Genomic DNA, 21,082 nt, shown 5'->3' on the forward strand with positions numbered 1-21,082 from the left:
TCCTAGAAAAAAAAAAGTCATCAGAATTGGACCAAAGAATATGAATATCTGATCATCTGCTACAAATGCTAAATATACAAGAATGTGTGGTTATAAGTTATAGTGAACTTTATATATTTTTATCTATTAAAGCGTTTGGACTATACATTGCCTGCTTTGGGTAATATTTAAATTGACTAAATATTTTAATTGAAATTATAATCAGGTGTAATTCTAAATCAATAACGAACAAACACAAACAAGTAACATATCTGATCTAACACTTGCTAGTCTGTTACATGGAAATGGAGTGTAATGTATAAAGCTATATTTTGTCCCCTAAATTCAATCCATCTTTGTATTAGATGTTCTTACACAAACACACTCAATGGCACCTTCATCGAGTCTTCATCCCGCCTTGTTATGACTTCAGTTCAGCTTCCTCAATTGCAGGAATCTAATTTGTTTCAAAAATTTAGTCTCTTGTTTAATAATTTTCAGCACCTTAGGGAGAATTTCACACACCTGCCTACTATAGATGTTAAAAATAATTTCCCTCTCATAGTTACCTATTTTCTATGCATATACATTTACAATAAAAAGTATATATATTTCTCGTGCCTCCTTTACATTTAATAATAATAATAATAATAATAATAATAATAATAATAATAATAATAATAATAATAATAATAATGAATGGTTTGATAAGTAATGGCTTTAGGGCCCTTATCTGGCACAGCCACATTTGCCCCTGTGTTGTTGTGCAGTGTGTGAGGGGTGATTATAGAGAGCTTCACTCCCACTTCCACACAGTGCATGGAAAAAAAAACTCAGACATGGACGAGCCTGCACAAAATGGCTCCTCACACACACTCACACTGACCACAGCCCGAGCACGGTAAGACCAATATATCAAGCTACATATTCCTAACCATATTTCAGAGCTATTTATCTCAGACAGAGTCTAATAATTACTGCTAATTAGGTGGTATCGTCATTTAATAGATTTCATTTTATTCTAATTCGATTTTGTTCTTTTTCCTCATTAAATTGCGCTGGAGATCCCGTACAGGCCCAGTCCTTTATCGGATGTGCACTTAGCAGTTCATTATTATAATGCAATTAGGCTGGAAAATATGAAGAATAAGAAGCAGGTTATTCTATGGCATCTATGATATTGGGATTGTTTCAAATAGCACTTTTTTTGATCGAACGAATCTGAGCTTAATGAACCGGTAAAACAAAGCAATCACGAGAATATTAATATTAAATAACATCCTGAACAGCATTGTGCTTCAAAACGATTTTAGATTAGATGTAGAATAACTAAAGCTCTTTTGGTTGCCTAAATACCAATTTTTTTCTTTCTTTATTCATATGTGTTTGGGAGAACACAACAGAAAATGTGTTACTGTTAAAACTGCAATCATTCGATCAAAAATAAATAAGATGAATCCTAATTTTGTGGAAAATTTAAATTCGAACATATACATTTTTAGTTTTTGTTGTATCAGTGCGGGTGATACAGATGTTATTGACCAAAATGTAGTAATTCTTATTAAGCTATTAAGTAGAATCCATTTTTAAGTGACAATTTATAACAATTTTGGATTTAAATGGTCGTCATTCTAATTTATTAATATATTATATCAGTCTTTTTTTATTTCTTCATGCAATTTTGAAAAAAAAAAACTCTCATGCATAAATGAATTAATGTTGAATATTAGACCATTCAAATGCTTCATTTATTGTTTTATTTTTTTCAGTGACAGTTTTTTGTCGAAAAAGGAAATTATTTTCAAAACTTTACATGCAGAATTGTAAATGTCTTAAATGTCAGAATTGCAATTTCTTAAGCTGAAGTATAACTAGACAGTTTCATACATTCAAACAGACAATTTGTGCAACTTATATAAAACAATGCGTTAATAACATTATCAAATACTTCATAATGCGTGTTAAGAATTATGATCATTATTAACAAGCACTGCTTTTTATACTGTGAGTATCCCCAATCAAATAAGGCCCTGTATGGTAAAAGCACTACATTATGGTACAGTATGATTATAAATGCATTGTGGCCTATACAGCGGGGCGGTTTAAAATTATATTCTGTTGTACCCAAGAAACACTGTTTCAGAGAGATAAGCTCCCTGTCGACTGAGACACTGGTATGGCTCCCTTATCTGCAGACACCATGACCAGAATATTGATATGATGGAACAAGGTCACGCAAAGGAAAAGAAGACACTTGGTCCTTATGCGAGTTTAAGCCATATGACAATATTTATGTAATAGATTCAGCTTTAGATGAACGCGCCCTGACTCTGCTTTCGATTCGTTCTGGTTAAAATAACAAGTTAAATCCATTTCAAATAAGTTATATTGTTTGAGAATAATTTCTACACAATACACGAGCATGTTTGTATCTTTGTGGAATATATAAACTATATATTTATACAGTTTGCCTGACATGTTTGGTCCAATTTCTTTATGCTAGTAATGCACTTTACACAAGCTGGCCTACATTTATACCTGCCTATATTTAGAGTAAATCCGTGCGCCACATTAGTATACAGTGTGTGATGATGTGCATGGGCTGTGCTATGTAACACACGCTCATCCTCATGTTGTTATATACTGTACTGCTGTACTACTGTCAGTGTTTGCAGTCAGGCGCGCAAAGAGGACTGACAGGATTTGAGTCTGAACACTGCATATATGGTGTGATGCACAGTTTTTTTTATTTATTGGTTTTATTTCCCCCCCGATGTAAACACACTGTCCAGTGATCGAACATGTTCCAGCTTTTCTTAAGGTGAACCGACGGGGACGCGCGAAATCTTTGGATTATCCATTACGCATCCCACACTTGTGGCCACAGTGCTGCTTTTATTCTTTCGCATCGCAGAGAGACAAGATGATGGAGAAACTTAAACGTGAGCGCGCCAGAAGTAGTGAGGATGAGCAAAAGGATTGCGGATCACCGGGATGCGACACTGATGGGGAGGAGGGCGAGACACACGGGAAACAGGAAGGCACGACCACCACCACGACGCGCACGACATCCGAGTCTGCTGAGAGCGTGCGGAGAGGCGCCCACCTACTCCTCCTTAATGGCGTTGCCAAGGAAACGGCGCACGGCGGCTGCGAGCCAAAACAGGAAGTGGCAGTGATCGAGCTGGCCACGAGAGGCGATATAAAAGGCTCCGAGTTAGAGACGAACGGCAGACACACGGTGCAGACCACCGAGTTGCGCAGACCACCAGTTCCTCTGCCGCTGCCCCCGAGGGAGCCGCTAAACGAAGCCAAGCGAATGGTGCAGCTGAGTCCAGCCGCATTCCCTGCTCTGCCCGCCCGCGCCATGCTCTACAGCAACATGGCGCAACCGCTCGCCACTCTCAACAGGTAAGCTCGGGGTTTACTGAATTTATACAGGCATGCTCTGCTTTTTCCACTATTACTGAGTCTGATTCGATTTTTTTATATATATTTTTGACATCAAATAAGGAACTAGACGATACATCTGTATTTCTCTGGGGTGGTACCTGGGGTGGTACCTTCAATAACGCATGTGTTCTTTCTTTAAAGTCTATAATTTATCAAGAAGATCGCATGGATATTTAAAGCTTTATTTTACTAATATCTATTTGTAAAGACAACGAAAGAGACAGTTTAAAAGACTATTTCTGTACTGTGTGTTTAGCCTGTGCCCTTTTCTTTTGGTGCCAATATGGTGAAAGTAAAGAATTTTTTTCAAGACTGTAAAATGTAGCTCAATATTAACTCACTGGTCATTTATGTATTTCTATATTATCCATTTAATTTGATAAGGATAAGACTTAAACACATGCACTATTTCTGTGTGTCTCACAGTAGCAGTGTCTAAGCTTAGCTCATAGCTTACAATGCAGTAACCTACACAACTTTGAATGGTATTGCATAGCGTTTTAAGAAAGAAAGAAAAAAGAAAGAAAATAAACAAATAAACAAATAAATGTGGTATTAACGTTTTGACTATTACTCAAATTAAAATGGTGCATAATAATAAAAACAAGGGATTTTATAAAAAGGCTACCAAACCTCAATGAATGCAGTGTTAATGCAGAATAACAGCAAGGTGTAACTAACACACATCACCATATAGTTACATTAGATAGCGTTCTATATCTATATTTTGACATTATTATCATTTGACATTATTTTAACTTACAGTACACTTTCGAATGTGTAAGTTGTATTATGTAGCATACATTCGTTAGTAAGCCTTATTGCACATAGAATTCTGCGTCAGCTGAGCTAATGATGGTTCACCTCATTTCCGGTGCAGTGGCTTCGCCGGGGACGCGGAGCAGTACGGCATGTACCCCAGTAACCGCCTGAAACGCAGAGCTGCGCCCTACGAGATTGAGATCAACGATGGTAAGACTACTTTAGATCTTTGTTTCTATGTTAAGCTACTCTTGGCTGTAAATGTTTTTTGCCATTCATTCATTTGAATCCATTCATGTCCACCTTTTTTTCTCTTGACACCAGACAAAGCATTAAAATCCTCAGCACCGTTCATCAGCAATTTCTATTCATATATTCCATTTTCTGAATTTGTAAAAAGGGAATGAACCAAAATTTTGCTAAATAAAATTAATTGGATGCAACCTTCTATCGAAAATGTACAAATATTTACCCAGACAGTGATTCGCAGAGATTTATAACCTGTGGACAATGATTTAATAAGACTATTAATATTCTCCGTTAGTCTTTTTATAGCCATGCAAAGATTTTTTGTTTACTTTTTAATGCAATGATAGCTATTATAAACTTTATCATTATATATGTAGATTTCAGTAAGACTTGTATTATTCATTCTTATTCAGACTTGTATTATTCATCATTCATTCATTCATTTTCTACCGCTTTATCCGAACTTCTCGGGTCACGGGGATCCTGTGCCTGTGCCATCAGGCGTCATCGGGCATTGAGGCAGGATGACTTGAAGTATTATTTATATTTAAATCAGATTCATTTTAATAAGTAATATTTTTGTAACGATTTTAATCATTTTCTTCATCCTTGCACCTCGTCATGTTGTCATATTAACAAACATTATCCTATAATTAAACATAAAGCTTCTGTAGCTCTGGATAAAATCCCAGACATGCAGTTCATCATAAAATCTGATGTTATTTAGTCAAAGATGTATAGAGGGAAATTATCAATGAAAAACTGGTAACATTATGGTTCCCTTAACTAGCATTATTATTAACTAGTATTATTATTATCTAGTATTATTTAACATGCACTTCAGCGCCAATAGACCACACTGTAGCAAATACACTAAGGCGCGTTAATGGACAGATGTTGGAGAGATATACACCTACACCGACTGTTTATTCAGTCCAAGAATAAAAGAAACCCATATAATTGTGCATTATTTAACATGTTTATATATTGATAAATTACTGAGCTCCAGGTCTCCAGGTGTCAACAATGACCATTTATTTTTTTGTCAGTATCATTAACATACAAAAATATTCTTTGAATTATTGTGCGTTTTGGTCGGGATTGCTTTGTTACTGTTATTGATGGTGTATTAATGCTTAAGATTCCTTGTTATTAACTAATGTGTTAAGGGACATTAATAATATGAATATTATATAAGCGATCCTCAATATAAAATGTTACTTGAAAAAAGCAGAACAATATTTGCAGTGCAGAGTAAATATTAAGCAGTGCCCATATATTAAAGGTGGTTTTGATCTCTCTATATAAATTCAGTTAATTATATTCTTGAAGTAAATCAGTGCATTTCATTAATTCACTCATTCAACAACCAGCAGGGTTGTGTGTAGAAGGAATTGAGGAATGTTGAATTAGCACAGTGTTTATATATGTCCTCAAAGATTTAACAGCTTATACAGAAATTCATTCACCCCTAGAGGTCTTGCTGGGTGCAGATAATAGGAGCTTCAGAGCTGCCAGCCATAAAAATGTAAATGTGAGACAAAGTGATTGGCTGCAAGCTGAGAGAAGGATTCAAGAGCAGAAATGTTTAGAAATTCCAAAAATGTTCGCATGGAAATAAAACCGAATGCAACACTCACTGAAGTGTAAAATGTGCTGCTGAATGCACGCCTGCCTAATAAATAGTGGTTTTCTAATAAAATGCTCTATTATTCTGCCTGATTAATAATACGTATCCAAGCTGCATGCACTCACTCATCAGTTTATTAACTGCAGCATGAGACAGAGCTGGTTCTGTTCCAAAAGAGCTGTCTAGGATGAGAAATGAGCTCGAATAATTGAATGTAAAATGCCATAGATAATAGAAAGGTTAATTAATTCTTTGCTAAATAGGTTGAGATAAAGAGCTTATCTATCGGTGAGCTGAGGAGAGAAGGGACTCTGCACCAGATGTGGATTCACAAGCTAAGTCCTGTTAAAGTCGGTCAGCCATTCAGAAATACTGGTTTGCTATAAGTGGTATAAAGTGGTATAAACATTCAAAATGTAGCACCTTAAGGATTTACTTTCAGCTGGAATCCATCTGTACTAAAAAGAGATTTTAAAGCCAATATCAGGATGATCAGATATCACCAGAGTTCCAGTATACCATGCTCACGCTATTCCTCAATTTTCAGGTTCACAGACGAAGGTTGTGCGGCGCATCTTCACAAACAGCCGTGAGCGCTGGAGGCAACAGAATGTGAACGGTGCCTTTGCTGAGCTGCGCAAGCTTATCCCCACTCATCCTCCCGACAAGAAACTGAGCAAGAATGAGATCCTGCGTCTGGCTATGAAGTACATCAATTTCCTGGCAAAGCTGTTAAATGACCAGGATGACCTGATAGGTGGGGAGGCAGCAGCTCGTGTGCGGGATGGACGGGATGAGGGTCTGGTAAGGGAAGACCTCCTGCAAGACATGCTGAGTCCAAACTCCAGCTGCGGGAGCTTGCTGGATGGAGATGGAAGCCCGGACAGCTTCACCGAAGAGCAGGACTCATCGGTGGAGTCCAGAGCATCTGGACGAGGACTGCACCACTCGGCCATGACTGTGGACACCAGTAACCAGCGATGACTGAGTGCTAATAGAGAAAGAGACTTGAGCAAATCACTGTGGTGTGGATACAGAGCTTCATGGAAGCTGATAGACCTGTGATGATGTTCACGTTGTGTGCAGTCATGACTGTCTTTTCCCCACTTTTCTTTATGTCTTGTCCTCCTCTCCATTTCGGACACTGCCCCTATGGGTAAACACTGGTACGGGGGAATGGTAATGGTAGCTTTTGGTCCATGAGATAAGAGTGCATGGATTTGAAACACAAGCCAGATTTTCAGAACGGTACCCTTGCTAGAATTCAGCTCCATCATTTGGTCAGGTACACTTGAGTTCACTTTTGAGTGATTTTTAAAATGCTGTGTGGGGAAAATCCCATTGAATATCCCAGGGATTTTTTTTCTTAATCCTCCATCAGTGTGGGAAATGATGGACAATACTATTACTGGTGTTGGAGGCTGATCAGACGATTTTATTTGTACAGAACATGATTCTATTAGACTCATGTTAATAACTGTACCCACATTAGCAGCTAAATTAATGCAGAACAAAAGCTGCCATTTTGTAAATGGCATTTATATATGACCTTATTTGATAAAACCTACACATTCATCCGCACACAAACAAATATGTATAAGTAAGAAGGTTGTGATGGTCAGAGGTACAAGTGTGACGCTCCAAATGTACATATATAAACATAAAAATGTTGTACATGTGTATCTAAAGCTGAACCCCTCACATCTGTACTGTTCATCTTCATTGTGATTATGGTACAATGAATAACACCTCCTTTTCTTTTCCCCTGTCCTTCATATCCCGACCTAAATCATTCTTAAAGAATCCAGTAAGTGTGTTATCACAGTATTTAAATTTTATCCAATTGATCTGCTTTTTCAGCAGACTATTGAGTAACCAGTCTTGGTACCTTTAATTCTTTTTTCTTTGTGTATTAAAAAAACAACAAAGCTGTTATTTTAATGTGATATTTAGTAGACAGACCTTTGTTGTAAGGTGAAGATGAAATCTATCTATAAACATGCAATGTTATATCTTACAGAATTTTATAGAACATGAAATAAAAATGAACAAACAAACATGAAGTCTAATAGTAATTTTTACCACACACACACACACACACACACACACACACACACACACACACACACACACACACACACACACACACACACACACACACACACACACAGGCACTTCACCATATAATTATGAACAAAACACTGATAAAATAAGATATCTGTTTTTAATTAAGTGCCACTTACACCATGAATCTGTTCACAAGAGCTAGAGGCCATTTCATTTCCCCATGATGTCACTTCAGGTTAATCAGCCAGCATGGTGTGTGTGTGTGTGTGTGTGTGTGTGTGTGTGTGTGTGTGTGTGTGTGTGTGTGTGTGTGTGTGTGTGATATAGTATTCCAAAAATGCTTGCAGACTAGAAACCTGTAAAAAAAAAAACATACACAATTATTACCCTTTTTATTTAAATTATTTATTTATTTATTTTACACATTTTCAGGTCCACATTTAATTCTATGTGTGTTTGGCACATACAGTCAGCTCCACTATACATTGGAAAAAACTATATCAAAATATTTTCAAACCAAAAAAGATACTGAAATTAAATGCTTTCATTTCAATTTTGCCTTTTTTCGTTGTGAATAATTGAATAAAACAAAGACATATTTCTACTATTCCTCTTTAATATATAAAATACACTTTGTATTTGACTCTTTAACCTAGATCTGACCATAAAGCTGAGCAGTTCACAGCTTTGGGCTTTCTTCAAGTCCTGGGATATGAACTGATCACCTTCCTGTCACTGGTATGGATGCAGAACTGAGACTGTTGTTATTCACCTTGTTGAGATTTCTTGTAAAGATATGGATATGTTGTTGCACAGCATTATTATCCAGATTATACTATTTATGGTTATTGGGACCTTTATTTTATTAAACATTTCATAGATGTTATTTAATAAATAAACAAATAAAATCATCATTGTGAAATAGTGAATTAAGAAAAAAAAAAAGATTATTAATGATTTGAATTCTTATATGGCATAAAGCACACAAATCACACATACACTTCTACAAAATAAAACTAGACTAAAATGGAGTAAACACACCATCGGCCGTGAGTGAGAAGCAGGAGTGTAGAGAAAGGGGTGAGAGAGGGTCATTATTATTTGAGGCAGTGGTTCTGGCTTTATGGATTTAAATCGCTGATAAGGATCAAAGCCAATAAAAAAGTCATTGGTGGGCCGACTGGTCTCGAGAGACTGCAGAGGGAATGTGAAAAAGAGATCCAAGGACAGTTCTCACCATCACTGGGAGTTTACACACGCACGCACACACGCACGCACGCACGCACACACGCACACACACACACACGCACACACACACACACACACACACACACACACACACACACATACATACATACATACATACATATTTACTACTACTATTACTACTACTAATACAGCCAGAAAGTGGTAGATGTAGTGTATAGACGATTATATAGAGCTTGTATAGTTATAAAATATATGAATTATAAATACTTAAGGATTTTGTCAATTTAAAGATTATTATTCCTTTTCTCATACTGTAGAAGCCCACAGCTGGTGCTTTAAAGAAGCACACATTTATTGTATAGTATTATTTCTCTCTATCTACATTCCAGTGTTAACTGAAAAGCCTGTAGGCTGTCTATGTTCCTTTCCTGATCTTTATGACCAATTACTGCCTGAATCAGGGGATCATTCATTATGGACAGTCCGAGATCTTTTCATCTAGCAAGAAAGTTGCACACATTAATCAAGAGTCTGATTGAAATCAAACCATGTCGAGTTGTTTAGTATCTCTCAGGATCTGACATGGCATGACAGTCATATTTGAGAGAAACAATGTTAATCAGTTAAAGTCATTTTGTACTACAGTTAGTTACTGTCCACTGGACAAGTGACGGTCCAAGACTGCTGATATTTAGCATAACAGCATTAGCACATTTCACTTCATACATCACTCTGTTTTTTTGCTTTGTTTTGTTTTAATGACATTGAAACCAGTACTACACTTACTACTGGCCTTCGGTCATTCTGAGGGTTGGCATGGTACCATGCAATCCAGTACTACACTTACTGCTGGCTGTCAGTCAGTCTGGGGGTTGGCATGGAAACATACAATTTTATATCTAGCCGTGTTTTCTTTTTTTAATTTTTTTTGTTAAAGAATGAAAGTATTTCCCATTTTGAATATGAAATAATAAGTTAATGAATTATGATTTCTTGTTTATAAAAAAAAATCTATTATTCTGTGCTTTATTTCTTCATTGTACAAATGCTATTACTGGGGTAAAAAAGGTCATCCAGTTGGTGCTCTTGCTCCAGAGACTCGAGTGATGATAGACTAAATCCAAGCCTTGTTAAACCAATGGTGTGTTTGGTTTAGATAAAAGTGTCTGCAGAATAAAATTAATAAAAATGTAATTCTCTAAAATGTATATAGCAAGAAAGAGTTAGTAGAGAGCTATCCACACCTGGGGAGTGTAATTGTGTGTTTTGAGCAAGAGAAGGTAGTACAGAGCCGGACCTCCTCAGCACTGCAGTGCGACTCCATGAGCTGCACTTTGCTCCATCAGTCATCCATGTAGAAAGAAACTGTTACTGACTGAGTGGTTTATTAACACAGCATCAGATACAGAGATCTGTACACTATTTGTCAGGCTTTTCCCTATGTGTCTAAACACAGAAAAGTCAGTGTTCATTGTACTAAACTTTGACAACAGCAGGATATATTGGTACATATATTTTCCACCTAGGATCAAAACTGTAGCTGTGCTTGAATGATATACTGAATGTGTGACATGACGATGTGCCAAAAACATGATGTTAATCATTTTAACAACATTCTTTTTACCACAGAAATTTGCCAATGCTAACAATTTTTTCTACAGTAAAGTACAGCATGCTGTACGTGTTATGCATTTTTACTTTTTACGTTGCGGAACTTCACTTATGTTACAGCAGTTATAAATAGTTGAACCTTCAAAAGCTCCTCTTTTCCCTCTACAAGTTATTATAACAAAAACGGCTTGAAGGTTAAGCTAGAATCTGCGAACCTGTCTTTCTGTAAACAGTTACTGCTTATTCTGTAACCGTTACAAAGCAAGGATACGGGAATAAATGTTGAATAAACACCACAGATTTTCAACATCAATCAATAATTCTGAATAATTCGTTTAGGTGGAGCATTGATCATACAAATATTGATGCTGCTGTTAGAAACATAATGCATGTTCATATAATTCTAAATAACACTACATTTGTCAGTGCTGCTGTTATAGGAAATTGATCAACACCTTCTGACCCAATCATCTCGGTGTGAACCAATAATAATGGAGAATAATGTATTTCCTCTCCATTTATAAATCTACTCTGACAATCATTACTGTTTATGAATACTAAAAACACCTGTCAAATGTGGCTGCTTTATATTTCACTAAAGATTATATCTACCATCAAACACCTCCAGCACAATCTAATTCTATTAAGCCCCTCTATTCATCTTGTCTGTGCATCTCACCACTCGAAACGACAGCCGGAGTGATGGATTCAACATGAGCTCTTTTTGACCGGAATTTGACAGCAGTGTTTCCCTTTTTAATTAACTGCAGCACACACTCCTCCTCTTTTTCCCACCAAAAACCTAAATGCAAGACAGAGAGACACAAACACGGATGCATTGAGAGATTGATGGATCTCAGAGGAGTTCGGTGACAACAAAGGACGTCCTCATGGATGGATAAAAAAAACATCATTGCCTATTACAGATAACTAGACGAGGAGGGGGGGATTCAATTATCAGACCCCTCCCTCAACCCGCCAGGGGCCGAGAGCGCTCCAGTGAAACCTGGAGGCCATTGGTTCTCAGAGCTTTGCTTTGGAAAGATCCAGCTCACAGCTCTCTCATGGCTATCTGCTCAGCCATCACCGCTGCATGTTCCCCTGGGGAGAAGCCCACTGTGTGTTGTGTGTGTGTTAACGAGAGGGCAGGACAGTTTGGCTGGTCATAAAGAGCTGCTAATTTGGCTGGTGGTGAAACGACCTTGGAGAGACAGACTCATTTCTTCAGGATTGTAGGATGCTCATGAGTCCCCTGAGTGCTGAAGGGGCGGATCCTGCTGTCCTTCAGCCCCGCCCCTTGGCCCTCCACTTTGCTCTGTTAATCAAGCCTCTCACATGGTGATGCTTTCTCCTCAGCCATAAAAAAATCTCATGCATCTAATTTTTCTTTTTTGATATCGTGCCTCAGCATTTGAGGAATTGGGAGTTACAATTATACACACACTATCACAATCGCAGAAAACGCTACACAGAGTTAATGGGCAAATGCCTTATTTTGCCTAAACACGATGTTTAAAACACAAATGTCTAATGTACAACTCTGAGGACACGCAAGACTGATTTTTGTATGTGATCCTCAGTCATGTATTACCAGCTGAAACAGACACACACATGAAACACAGAGCCAAAGTCCTCACAGAATCTCTTACATGCATGGGCCAATGGAATGTGTTTACTTTCTTACAGTATGAGCTTCCTGCTTTTGGGGAAGAGCAAAATCCTCCATGTGCAAACCACGACTATGCCACAGTATGTCTAACAAAACGGTGAACACAGTTATTAAATTGAATCCTCATCTACCTTACACTAAAAAATAAGCCGCACTAATAAATAAACACTAGTTTTCTGTTACGGCTGAGAATGATGACATGGGTAAATGATTGACTCAACATGAGGGGTGTGTGTGCATTGCATAGGGAGCTTCACATGACTCTGCTGGTCAGTCTGAGGCACTGATGATAAAAACAACCATCACATTTAATTAGTGTATTACATTAAAGACCAAAACTATTTATGTAAGGTATTTGTTTTCAGTAGAATTATTTCTGAAAAGATCTGAAATGGGAAAAGCTGTCCGAGTGCTTTACTGCCTGCTGCTGACGCTGGAGGTTGTTACAGCACAAACAGGTGAGAGTTGTTTAAACATTACTCTGTCACACTAAAGCAAGAATGAATTATGATTAATTTTTAAATTAACGTTAATCTTGAAGTCTAACTAGCATTGCTTTCTTTGAGTTCCTTTTGAATCAATTATTATTTTACCACCAGCATCTGAATATAGAGAACATTACACAGTAACAGTTGCCCTGAAGTTGATTATTTTCCTATATCAGCATATCCCGTATATGTCGCCTTCGGCTTGATCATAGCATTTAAATTTTATAATAATATTTTTAAATACATTTTAAACTTTAAATGTATCTATTGATTTATTTATTTTTATTCTTATTTTTTTCTTCTTCTTATATATTCATTTATTTTTTTCTCTTCTACAGTATTTCTATACTTCTGTAAAGCTGCTTTGAGACGATGTGAATTGTTAAAAGCGCTATACAAATGAATTGAATTAAATAGTACTGAACTGTAATGTCTTCTTCCTCTTATAACAGCAGCAATTTGACAGTAATTAGACATTTATAACAACAACAACAATAATATTTCATTGTGTTTTTCAGACACCATTAGAAAACAAGTTAGCTCATGTTATCATGTATGTTAGTGTAGCTATAACCAGCTGTCATTCCCTCAACACACTTTATTTTTCATTGCATGTGAAGTGATTAAAATAAAAAGTTTATTAGAGTTACTGACAAACCACACTAATTTCTGTAGACTCTCCTGTGTTGGCACAAAACACTGACACTGGAAACACTGGAAAAGGCCAAACAAACAGCTCATTACATCAAACTTCAGCTTATAAATGATTGTACATGTTTTGTAACCGTTTTTGTTAAGTTACAATCCCTGTGTAAATTGTTACTATGGAAACGATAACATATTAGAGTTTAGTGTTATAGAAAATTTATCAACACATCCAGAACACATTTGGGGGAACCAATCAGAACTGAGCATTTACAAATGCTTTTATGTTGTATGTAATGCACATACGACATGTATGCACTCTCCTGGATTGTGATCAGAAGGTGTTTATAGATGAACAATACCATGTTTTTGTGTGTGTGTATACTGTGGTGTGTGTGTTAGGGAGTGTTAAGAGTGCACTACCAAACTGGCTCACTGGCATCATCGCTGTTGCTGTGTTCCTCTTCATGGTCTTTATTACCTTCATTGTCAACAAAACCTGGTGTAAGGACTCAAGGTAATTACTGGAACATTACATCAGCCTGCTTCTCTGTCTAAACTCGGTTAGAAAATCTGAATGCTGAAAGTGAAGCATGATGCTAAATGCAGATTTTTAATGTTAAAGCTTTTTCAGTGCTCATCACTTCCATGCTCAGTGTACAAGCTGACAGCAATGTGTCTGAAAGAGTAATCAGTAACTCCCTGAGTCAACACATTTTCTTACTTCTCTATTAACAGTCAGGTGGATAAGGTCAGCATAACAACCAACGAATACGCCATGACCAATGGGTCAAACACAAATCTGGATTCAGTCAGGTAAGATTTTAAATGCATGGCTTCATCATGCTTCCAGATCTATTAACACATTAAACACTACAGTCTAAATAACTGAATGCTATATAACTTACCTTGTTCTGAATTTCAGGAGTCATGAGCACGGTAATGCTTATGAGAATGTGATTTTTCACAAACCTGAAGAAACTGTGACAGCCATGTGAATGTGGGAAAACGTTCGACAGTCTGTTGGTTGCGGTGTTCATCTGAACCAGGAGTAAACGCTAATCTAATCTGGACAAGTTACAAATTATTAATCATTAGAGTTTCTCTTACTTTTATACTTTGTACTTTTATAAATCGACACACACGGGAGAATTTCATACTCATTTGTTACCAGTCAGCACTGTGTGTGCTAATGGGACAATCAGTGGACTAAACTTAAACCATAAGGTTAAACACATGAATGCATTAATACAAATGTAAATTGATTTTATTCAATATTTCTTTGTAGAACTGCAGCTGAATGCAAGCTGCTGAAATCCTGATTTGCCTATAGATAATACTAGGCTAGAACAGCCTTATATTTTTCTGAATTGCTTCTAGGAATAATGGGGGGAAAAGGACATTCTGCTCCAAATAATTAATTATCAAAGCAGTGAACACAAGAATATATATATATATATATATATATATATATATATATATATATATATATATATATATATATATATATATATATATATAAAACATAAGGCAGTCACAACTTAGCATATTTTACAAAAGTAATGTCAAATTTTTAAATAATGTCACTAACAGTCTCTAACAAGTTTTATCTGATTCCAACACACCGGAGTGTTTAATAAAGTGTTTAAAAAAAAGTGTTTAATTAATGAGCTGACAAGGTGGATCCAGCATGTTTGGAGTTAGTAGAAGCTCCTGTTAACACTTACATTATAGCAGCGGTATAAAACAGTAATTCCCTCAACACACTCTCTTTCGTCTCTCTCGTGAAGCAAGAAGATAAAAATGCAGCCTGTCAATTCACAGAAAAAAACAATCTTTTCAAAAAACAAACATTAATCCATTAATGTGGAGCATCTACCATACGAGTCCCTAGCTGTTGCTATAGAAATGACAAGCTTGCAGCTAGGACTATTGTATAAACCATGTAGGTAGAGAACAAAAATTAAGCAACATCTTTATTACTGAATACTGAACACCCCTAAATAACATAGGTGTAAATGAACAAAGACAGAGTGAATAAATGTAGATATCAGGTTTATTGAATCATCTCTCATTATCTAATATAATGAATCTTGACATGGTTTCTTTGGGATTTCACATTACATGATCATTTCACAAAGACTGACCATTGAACTAAGCATTTCCAGTTGAACAAGTAACGAGACTTTTTTTCTGTATTTGTCTGGGACAGGGGAGAAGTGAGATGAAGAGCGAGAGAGAGAGAGAGAAAGAGAGAGAGACATACAGACAGAGATAAAGAGAGAGAGACAGAGAGAGAGAGACAGACAGAGAGAGAGAAACAGAGAGACACACACAAACACACACAGAGACCCAGAGAGAGAGAGAGAAACAGAGCAAGAGAGACACAGAGTGAGAGAGACACAGACAAAAAGAAAGAGACAGAGATAGAGAGTAGGAGAAACAGAGAGGGAGAACAAGCATAGGACACAGACATATGTTTTAAAGGGAGTTCATGGCAGACAGCATGGTGAACACAGTCTGCACCTGGAAGCCAAGTCATGGCATTTAACATTTTTCAGTTCGACACAGACAACTGATGTGAGGAATATCTGTGCTGGGAAAATCCTCTACCAGTTGAACCACAGTGCTGCAGACTTTTCCCAGAAGGACCATTAAAAGAGGGAGTGTTGGAGTCAGAGCATTACAGAGATTAGCATTCTACTTCATTTAACACACAAGATTCAGGACTTCGACCACATATTGAAAACTCAAATGGTGCACTAGGCACGATTTTAGACTCTAATACACTTGCACAATATACCTACTAGAGTATACAGGCCCTGGTGTTGTTTTTAAACATGTGTTGTATTATTATTATTATTATTATTGTTATTATTATTATCTGTAACATGTTCATTAACATTTTGCGGCACAATTACTGTACTTGTTATTTAGCAACACTTTATTAGCCATCGGTGATCTGACGACCCGCCCCTTTATAAACATAATGCAATCTGTAGTGACTTCAGGTGGCTCAAAAAGTTATCATTGTTCCACACTTGACTTTTAGGCTTTATAAGTACATCACCTGAATATTAATAGCACATTACAGCTTGCTGGGTTTCCTGGTGTGAAGACACTATTCACACTAAAAGTATGTGAAGAATACCATTTGAGATGTAGCTACAAATCTGTGCACACCTAGCCGAGTCAGACACTCCTGATTCTGTGTAGGTTCAGTGAGCTTTTTGTGTTTGGGGAAAACCCAGTGTAGTGTTTACTCCTGATTCGGTTACATATAAAGCTGGAACTAAAATGTGTTAAACATATTCCTAATGCAGAATGTGGTTAACCTCGGCATGGACATTTTGTCCAGTCTCGTCGTGCATTTCTGACTACCCTGGGGTCATAACGGGTGTCTTGCAAGAATTTGGCACACTTCCGTTTGGAGCTCAGGAGTCCAGCTGACACAGGATTTCCTCATATTGTGGTACACACAGTGTAAAACGATGCATTTCACACACCGTCTTCATTTCATACATTGACAGGAATGCTAGTTCAAAAGTCCTACAAAATTGAACTGAATGAATGAAATAAATTACATATTTACATTAAAATGATTTGTGCAATTAAATGATGAAACACTGATGATAGATTTAGTAACAAAAACAAAAAAAAGACTAATAAAAATTAATCTAAACAAACGAAAAAAAACCCAAAAAAACTAAGGTTCACAACAATTCTTTGTGAATCTGACAGCTGAAGTCTGATATGATTATTCGGTCAGAAACAGGAGCGCTGCGCTGTACAGTACTCCACTTCGCTGCAATAGATCATGCTGCTTCTAGTGTTGATGAGACAATAATAAAGGAGGGCACATATACAACACAGACAAAAACAAACAGAATTCTCAGCATGATCTAAATAAGGCCAGCAAAAAAGGTTTGAGCACTAATCCCTTATCACAGTTCATCCCTATAGTTTTCTATATAGGACTGTGTGTGTGTGTGTGTGTGTGTGTGTGTGTAGAAACATTCATACATTCATTAGTGATTACTGATTCTTATTAGCAAGCAACGTGACTTAAATTGTACTGTCAGTCAGCTGGTGAAACCGTGTGTGTATCTGCATGTGTTACTCACTGCTTCCAGGTAAATCAAAATGGTCGCTTTGTGGAAAAAATATATTTTTTATGTTTTTCAACATCATTTCTTTGGGAAGCACATGTCATTACCGTTGACAAGAATATCTACATGTTTACCTGCACCAAGAAAACCTAAAAACCTCTTCAGTCTCAACTCACTTATAATAAAAGCTCATTTATCTCAATTACACAGCTGAGCAATTGGAGGTTCAGGGCCTTGATCAGGGGCCCAGGAGTGACAGCTCGGTGGACCTGGGGATTGAACTCACAACCTTCCGATCAGTAGTTCAACACCTTAACCACTGAGCTACCACTTAATCTCTGACTGAGAACAAAGCAATAACATGAACCTGATGGTGTTAAGATGAATCTACACACCAGGACAAAACTATGAGTGAGAGAAAGTCTATTGCTTAGAGACGTTGCGCACTGGATGTGAAGTAACTGATTCTTCAATAAAAAGGAATACGATGCACTGGATAATCCTCTTTCTCTTTCATTAAAAAAATAGATTCTTAAAACTGTGGGCAATCCGAGCTGTTTCCTTCATCACTCCGGAGTCCCTTACTGTTGTCTCAGCCTTATTTATTTATTTAGGAGATCCTGACCGCTGTGCTTCACGTATGTATAAATGTAAACATCTAAGCTCTCCATTAGTAAAAACACGTCCTTTAACATATTAGGCTACATTTTCAGAGGACAGTACATTATTCACAATATCTATGAATAAAATAAGTATTCAAATTGACTTCAGGGTTAGAAATATGGAAGCTGCACAGCATCTGTGTTAAGATTCTCTCATCTGTCTAATTCTAGGCCCATTAATGCTAGACTTTAATGCTTTTCCTGTTCTTATCTCAGTACAAGTAAATGGTTCCAAATTCTTGTCCATTGTAAGCATACATACCTAAAGAGATTAGGTATTTCTTCACCTTTCTACTCAGATAATTGATCAGCCACCAAGTTATAACCCTGAACTGCTTAGCCACAAGCTGGGATCCATTAGTGTGTTGACTGTAAGAGTGTTATAAATTAAAAAAGGAGACATCCACGAATAACTGCTCGTTGCTCATAACAACATGAAACAAAAGGATTGAAGACGTCTGACATGAGCAGTTTCCCTTCTTGTTTAGTGACTGATCCAAACTGTGCACACACATTAAAGGGGTTAAGTTAAATTTGATTCGGAGCTCTGCTGGAGTTTGTGTTTCTGAACTCTACTGCGGAAAGTTTGATCAGGTGCTATGCATACTCCCTCTAGTGTGTGTGTGTGTGTGTGTGTGTGTGTGTGTGTGTGTGTACAACAGGTTTCAGAATCCTCTCCTTGGATTGTGACAGCAATGAGCTCTGAGCTGTGTGTGTGTGGGTAGTTCGTGGCAGTCCTGGTGTGTGTGAGTGTGTGTTTGTGTTAAGACAGTACAGACAGTGTGACGAGCCCTCTCTGTTTCTTCAGGATGGCCACAGCCTGCTCATGTGTGGCTCCCTCCAAACTCTCTCTATTAACTGACAGGATCTGATCTCCACGCTTTAGACGTCCGTCCACTGCTGCTGCCCCCTACACACACATACACACACACAACAATGAAAAATCATACACATAAGGATCAAAAGTTTGAAAGATCATAAAGTAGCAAAAAACTCTAAATCGGTACATTCCCAGTCATTTATCCAAGAAATGATGTGTGATGAAATAGGGGAAAGACTGAACTAGTAACAAAATTCCCCAAGCATGGAATCGTCGCTCACAGAAAATGTCACTCACAGACGCAGACTAGCTTTATCTCAGTTGTTCACCAACGTGTTAAGTCACATTGCTCCAAGTTCATGGTTAAAACTAACGTCTGTCTCAGGCGATGAGATCACAAGTGGACAGCAGTAATTACAGCTGTGTGTAGGGTCCAATGTGTTTTGTGATCTGGTCACTTAGACACTCGTGGAGATGCTCAGGAACATGAGTTACACACGTATTTTGTAGCGGGAATGGCAACGTGTGTCCTACAGTATTAAACAATCTGCTAGTCACTGTTGTTGCCAGGTTTGCTGTTTGAAGCTAATCCCATGGATGATCTGTGTAATGGGTTGATTTCGTTGTTTGTAGGCTGAGGTGTTGCATACATAAACTTTATTACACTGCACCACATCAATGTAATACCTTGCAGAATCTCTAGCCCGGAGAATCCATTTTTCTAAAAGCATTATGTACGTGTTAACACTCTGAATGTGAGTTTCTAATAGCAGCATGTCTGTGCTTTATTCCGCTTATATCACAGCACAGTTTTAATGATTACACCTTTACAAATTAAAGACCAACACATCATTTCTTTCCATTTAAATGTGGCACATATATGTTAAATGTATATTAAACATATACAGTATCTCACAGAAGTGAGTACACCCGTCACATTCTTGTAAATATTTTATCTTTTCACGTGACAACACTGAAGAAATGACACTGTGCTATAATGTAAAGTAGTGAGTGTACAGCTTATATAACTGTGTAAGTTTGCCGTCCCCTTAATATAACTCAACACACAGCTATTAATGTCTAAACTGCTAAGTGAAAATGCCCACACTGGGCCCAAACTGTCAATATGTTTGTGTGGCCACCATTATTCTCCAGCACTGCCTAAACCCTCTTGGGCATGGAGTTCACCAGAGCATCACAGGTTGCCACTGGAGTCTTCTTCCACTCCTCCATAATGACATCACGGAGCTGGTGGATGTTAGAGACCTTGCACTCCTCCACCTTCCATTTGAGGATGCCCCACAGATGCTAAATAGGGTTTAGGTCTGGAGACATGCTTAGCCAGTCCATCACCTTTACCCTCAGCTTCTTTTAGCAAGGCAGTGGTCGTCTTTGAGGTGTGTTTGAGGTCGTCATCATGTCGGAATACTGCCCTGCGGCCGAAGTCTCCTGAGGGAGGGGATCATGCTCTGCTTCAGTACGTCACAGTACATGTTGTCATTCATGGTTCCCTCAATAAGCTGTAGCTCCCCAGTGCCGACACTCATGCAGCCTCAGACCATGACACTCACCACCATGCTTGACTGTAGGCAACACACACTTGTCTTTGTACTCCTCACCTGGTTGCCACCACACACGCTTAACACCATCTGAACCAAATTAGATGATCTTGGTCTCATCAGACCACAGGACATGGTTCCAGTGATCCTTGTCTTTAGTCTGCTTGTCT

The 21,082-nt window shown here is 37.5% G+C and overlaps 3 protein-coding genes across 11 annotated transcripts in view; 2 read left to right on the top strand and 1 right to left on the bottom strand.

Annotated features, from left to right (window-relative positions):
* The first annotated feature begins 743 nt into the window (after window positions 1–743).
* Window positions 744–8,130, top strand: tal1 (T-cell acute lymphocytic leukemia 1). 3 transcript variants are annotated; one of them, XM_027170069.2, is made up of 4 exons: window positions 744–880; window positions 2,790–3,390; window positions 4,313–4,404; window positions 6,621–8,130. In XM_027170069.2, the coding sequence occupies exons 2-4, from the start codon at window positions 2,903–2,905 to the stop codon at window positions 7,055–7,057; spliced, it is 1,017 nt and encodes a 338-aa protein (XP_027025870.1). In that variant the 5' UTR covers window positions 744–880; window positions 2,790–2,902; the 3' UTR covers window positions 7,058–8,130. The 3 variants fall into 3 exon arrangements, with proteins under 3 accessions (XP_027025870.1, XP_027025872.1, XP_027025869.1); XM_027170071.2 differs by having other exon boundaries at window positions 759–880; window positions 2,894–3,390; XM_027170068.2 differs by having other exon boundaries at window positions 795–880; window positions 2,772–3,390.
* Window positions 8,131–12,871: 4,741 nt separating this feature from the next.
* pdzk1ip1 (PDZK1 interacting protein 1) lies at window positions 12,872–15,153 on the top strand. The gene is made up of 4 exons (XM_047810589.1): window positions 12,872–13,087; window positions 14,165–14,279; window positions 14,501–14,578; window positions 14,688–15,153. Exons 1-4 carry the CDS (start codon window positions 13,021–13,023, stop codon window positions 14,758–14,760), a joined length of 333 nt encoding a protein of 110 aa, XP_047666545.1. The 5' UTR covers window positions 12,872–13,020; the 3' UTR covers window positions 14,761–15,153.
* A 647-nt stretch (window positions 15,154–15,800) lies between these two features.
* Window positions 15,801–21,082, bottom strand: part of patj (PATJ crumbs cell polarity complex component) — a 120,604-nt gene continuing 115,322 nt past the window's right edge. For all 7 annotated transcript variants that reach the window (XM_027169911.2, XM_027169910.2, XM_027169909.2 and 4 more), the window contains one exon: window positions 15,801–19,443. In XM_027169911.2, the coding sequence (XP_027025712.2) occupies window positions 19,297–19,443 (147 nt within the window). In that variant the 3' untranslated portion in view covers window positions 15,801–19,296. The remainder of the gene's footprint in view (window positions 19,444–21,082) is intronic.

This window comes from Tachysurus fulvidraco, chromosome 2, assembly GCF_022655615.1.
Source record: "Tachysurus fulvidraco isolate hzauxx_2018 chromosome 2, HZAU_PFXX_2.0, whole genome shotgun sequence".
Classification (NCBI taxonomy): Eukaryota; Metazoa; Chordata; class Actinopteri; order Siluriformes; family Bagridae; genus Tachysurus; species Tachysurus fulvidraco.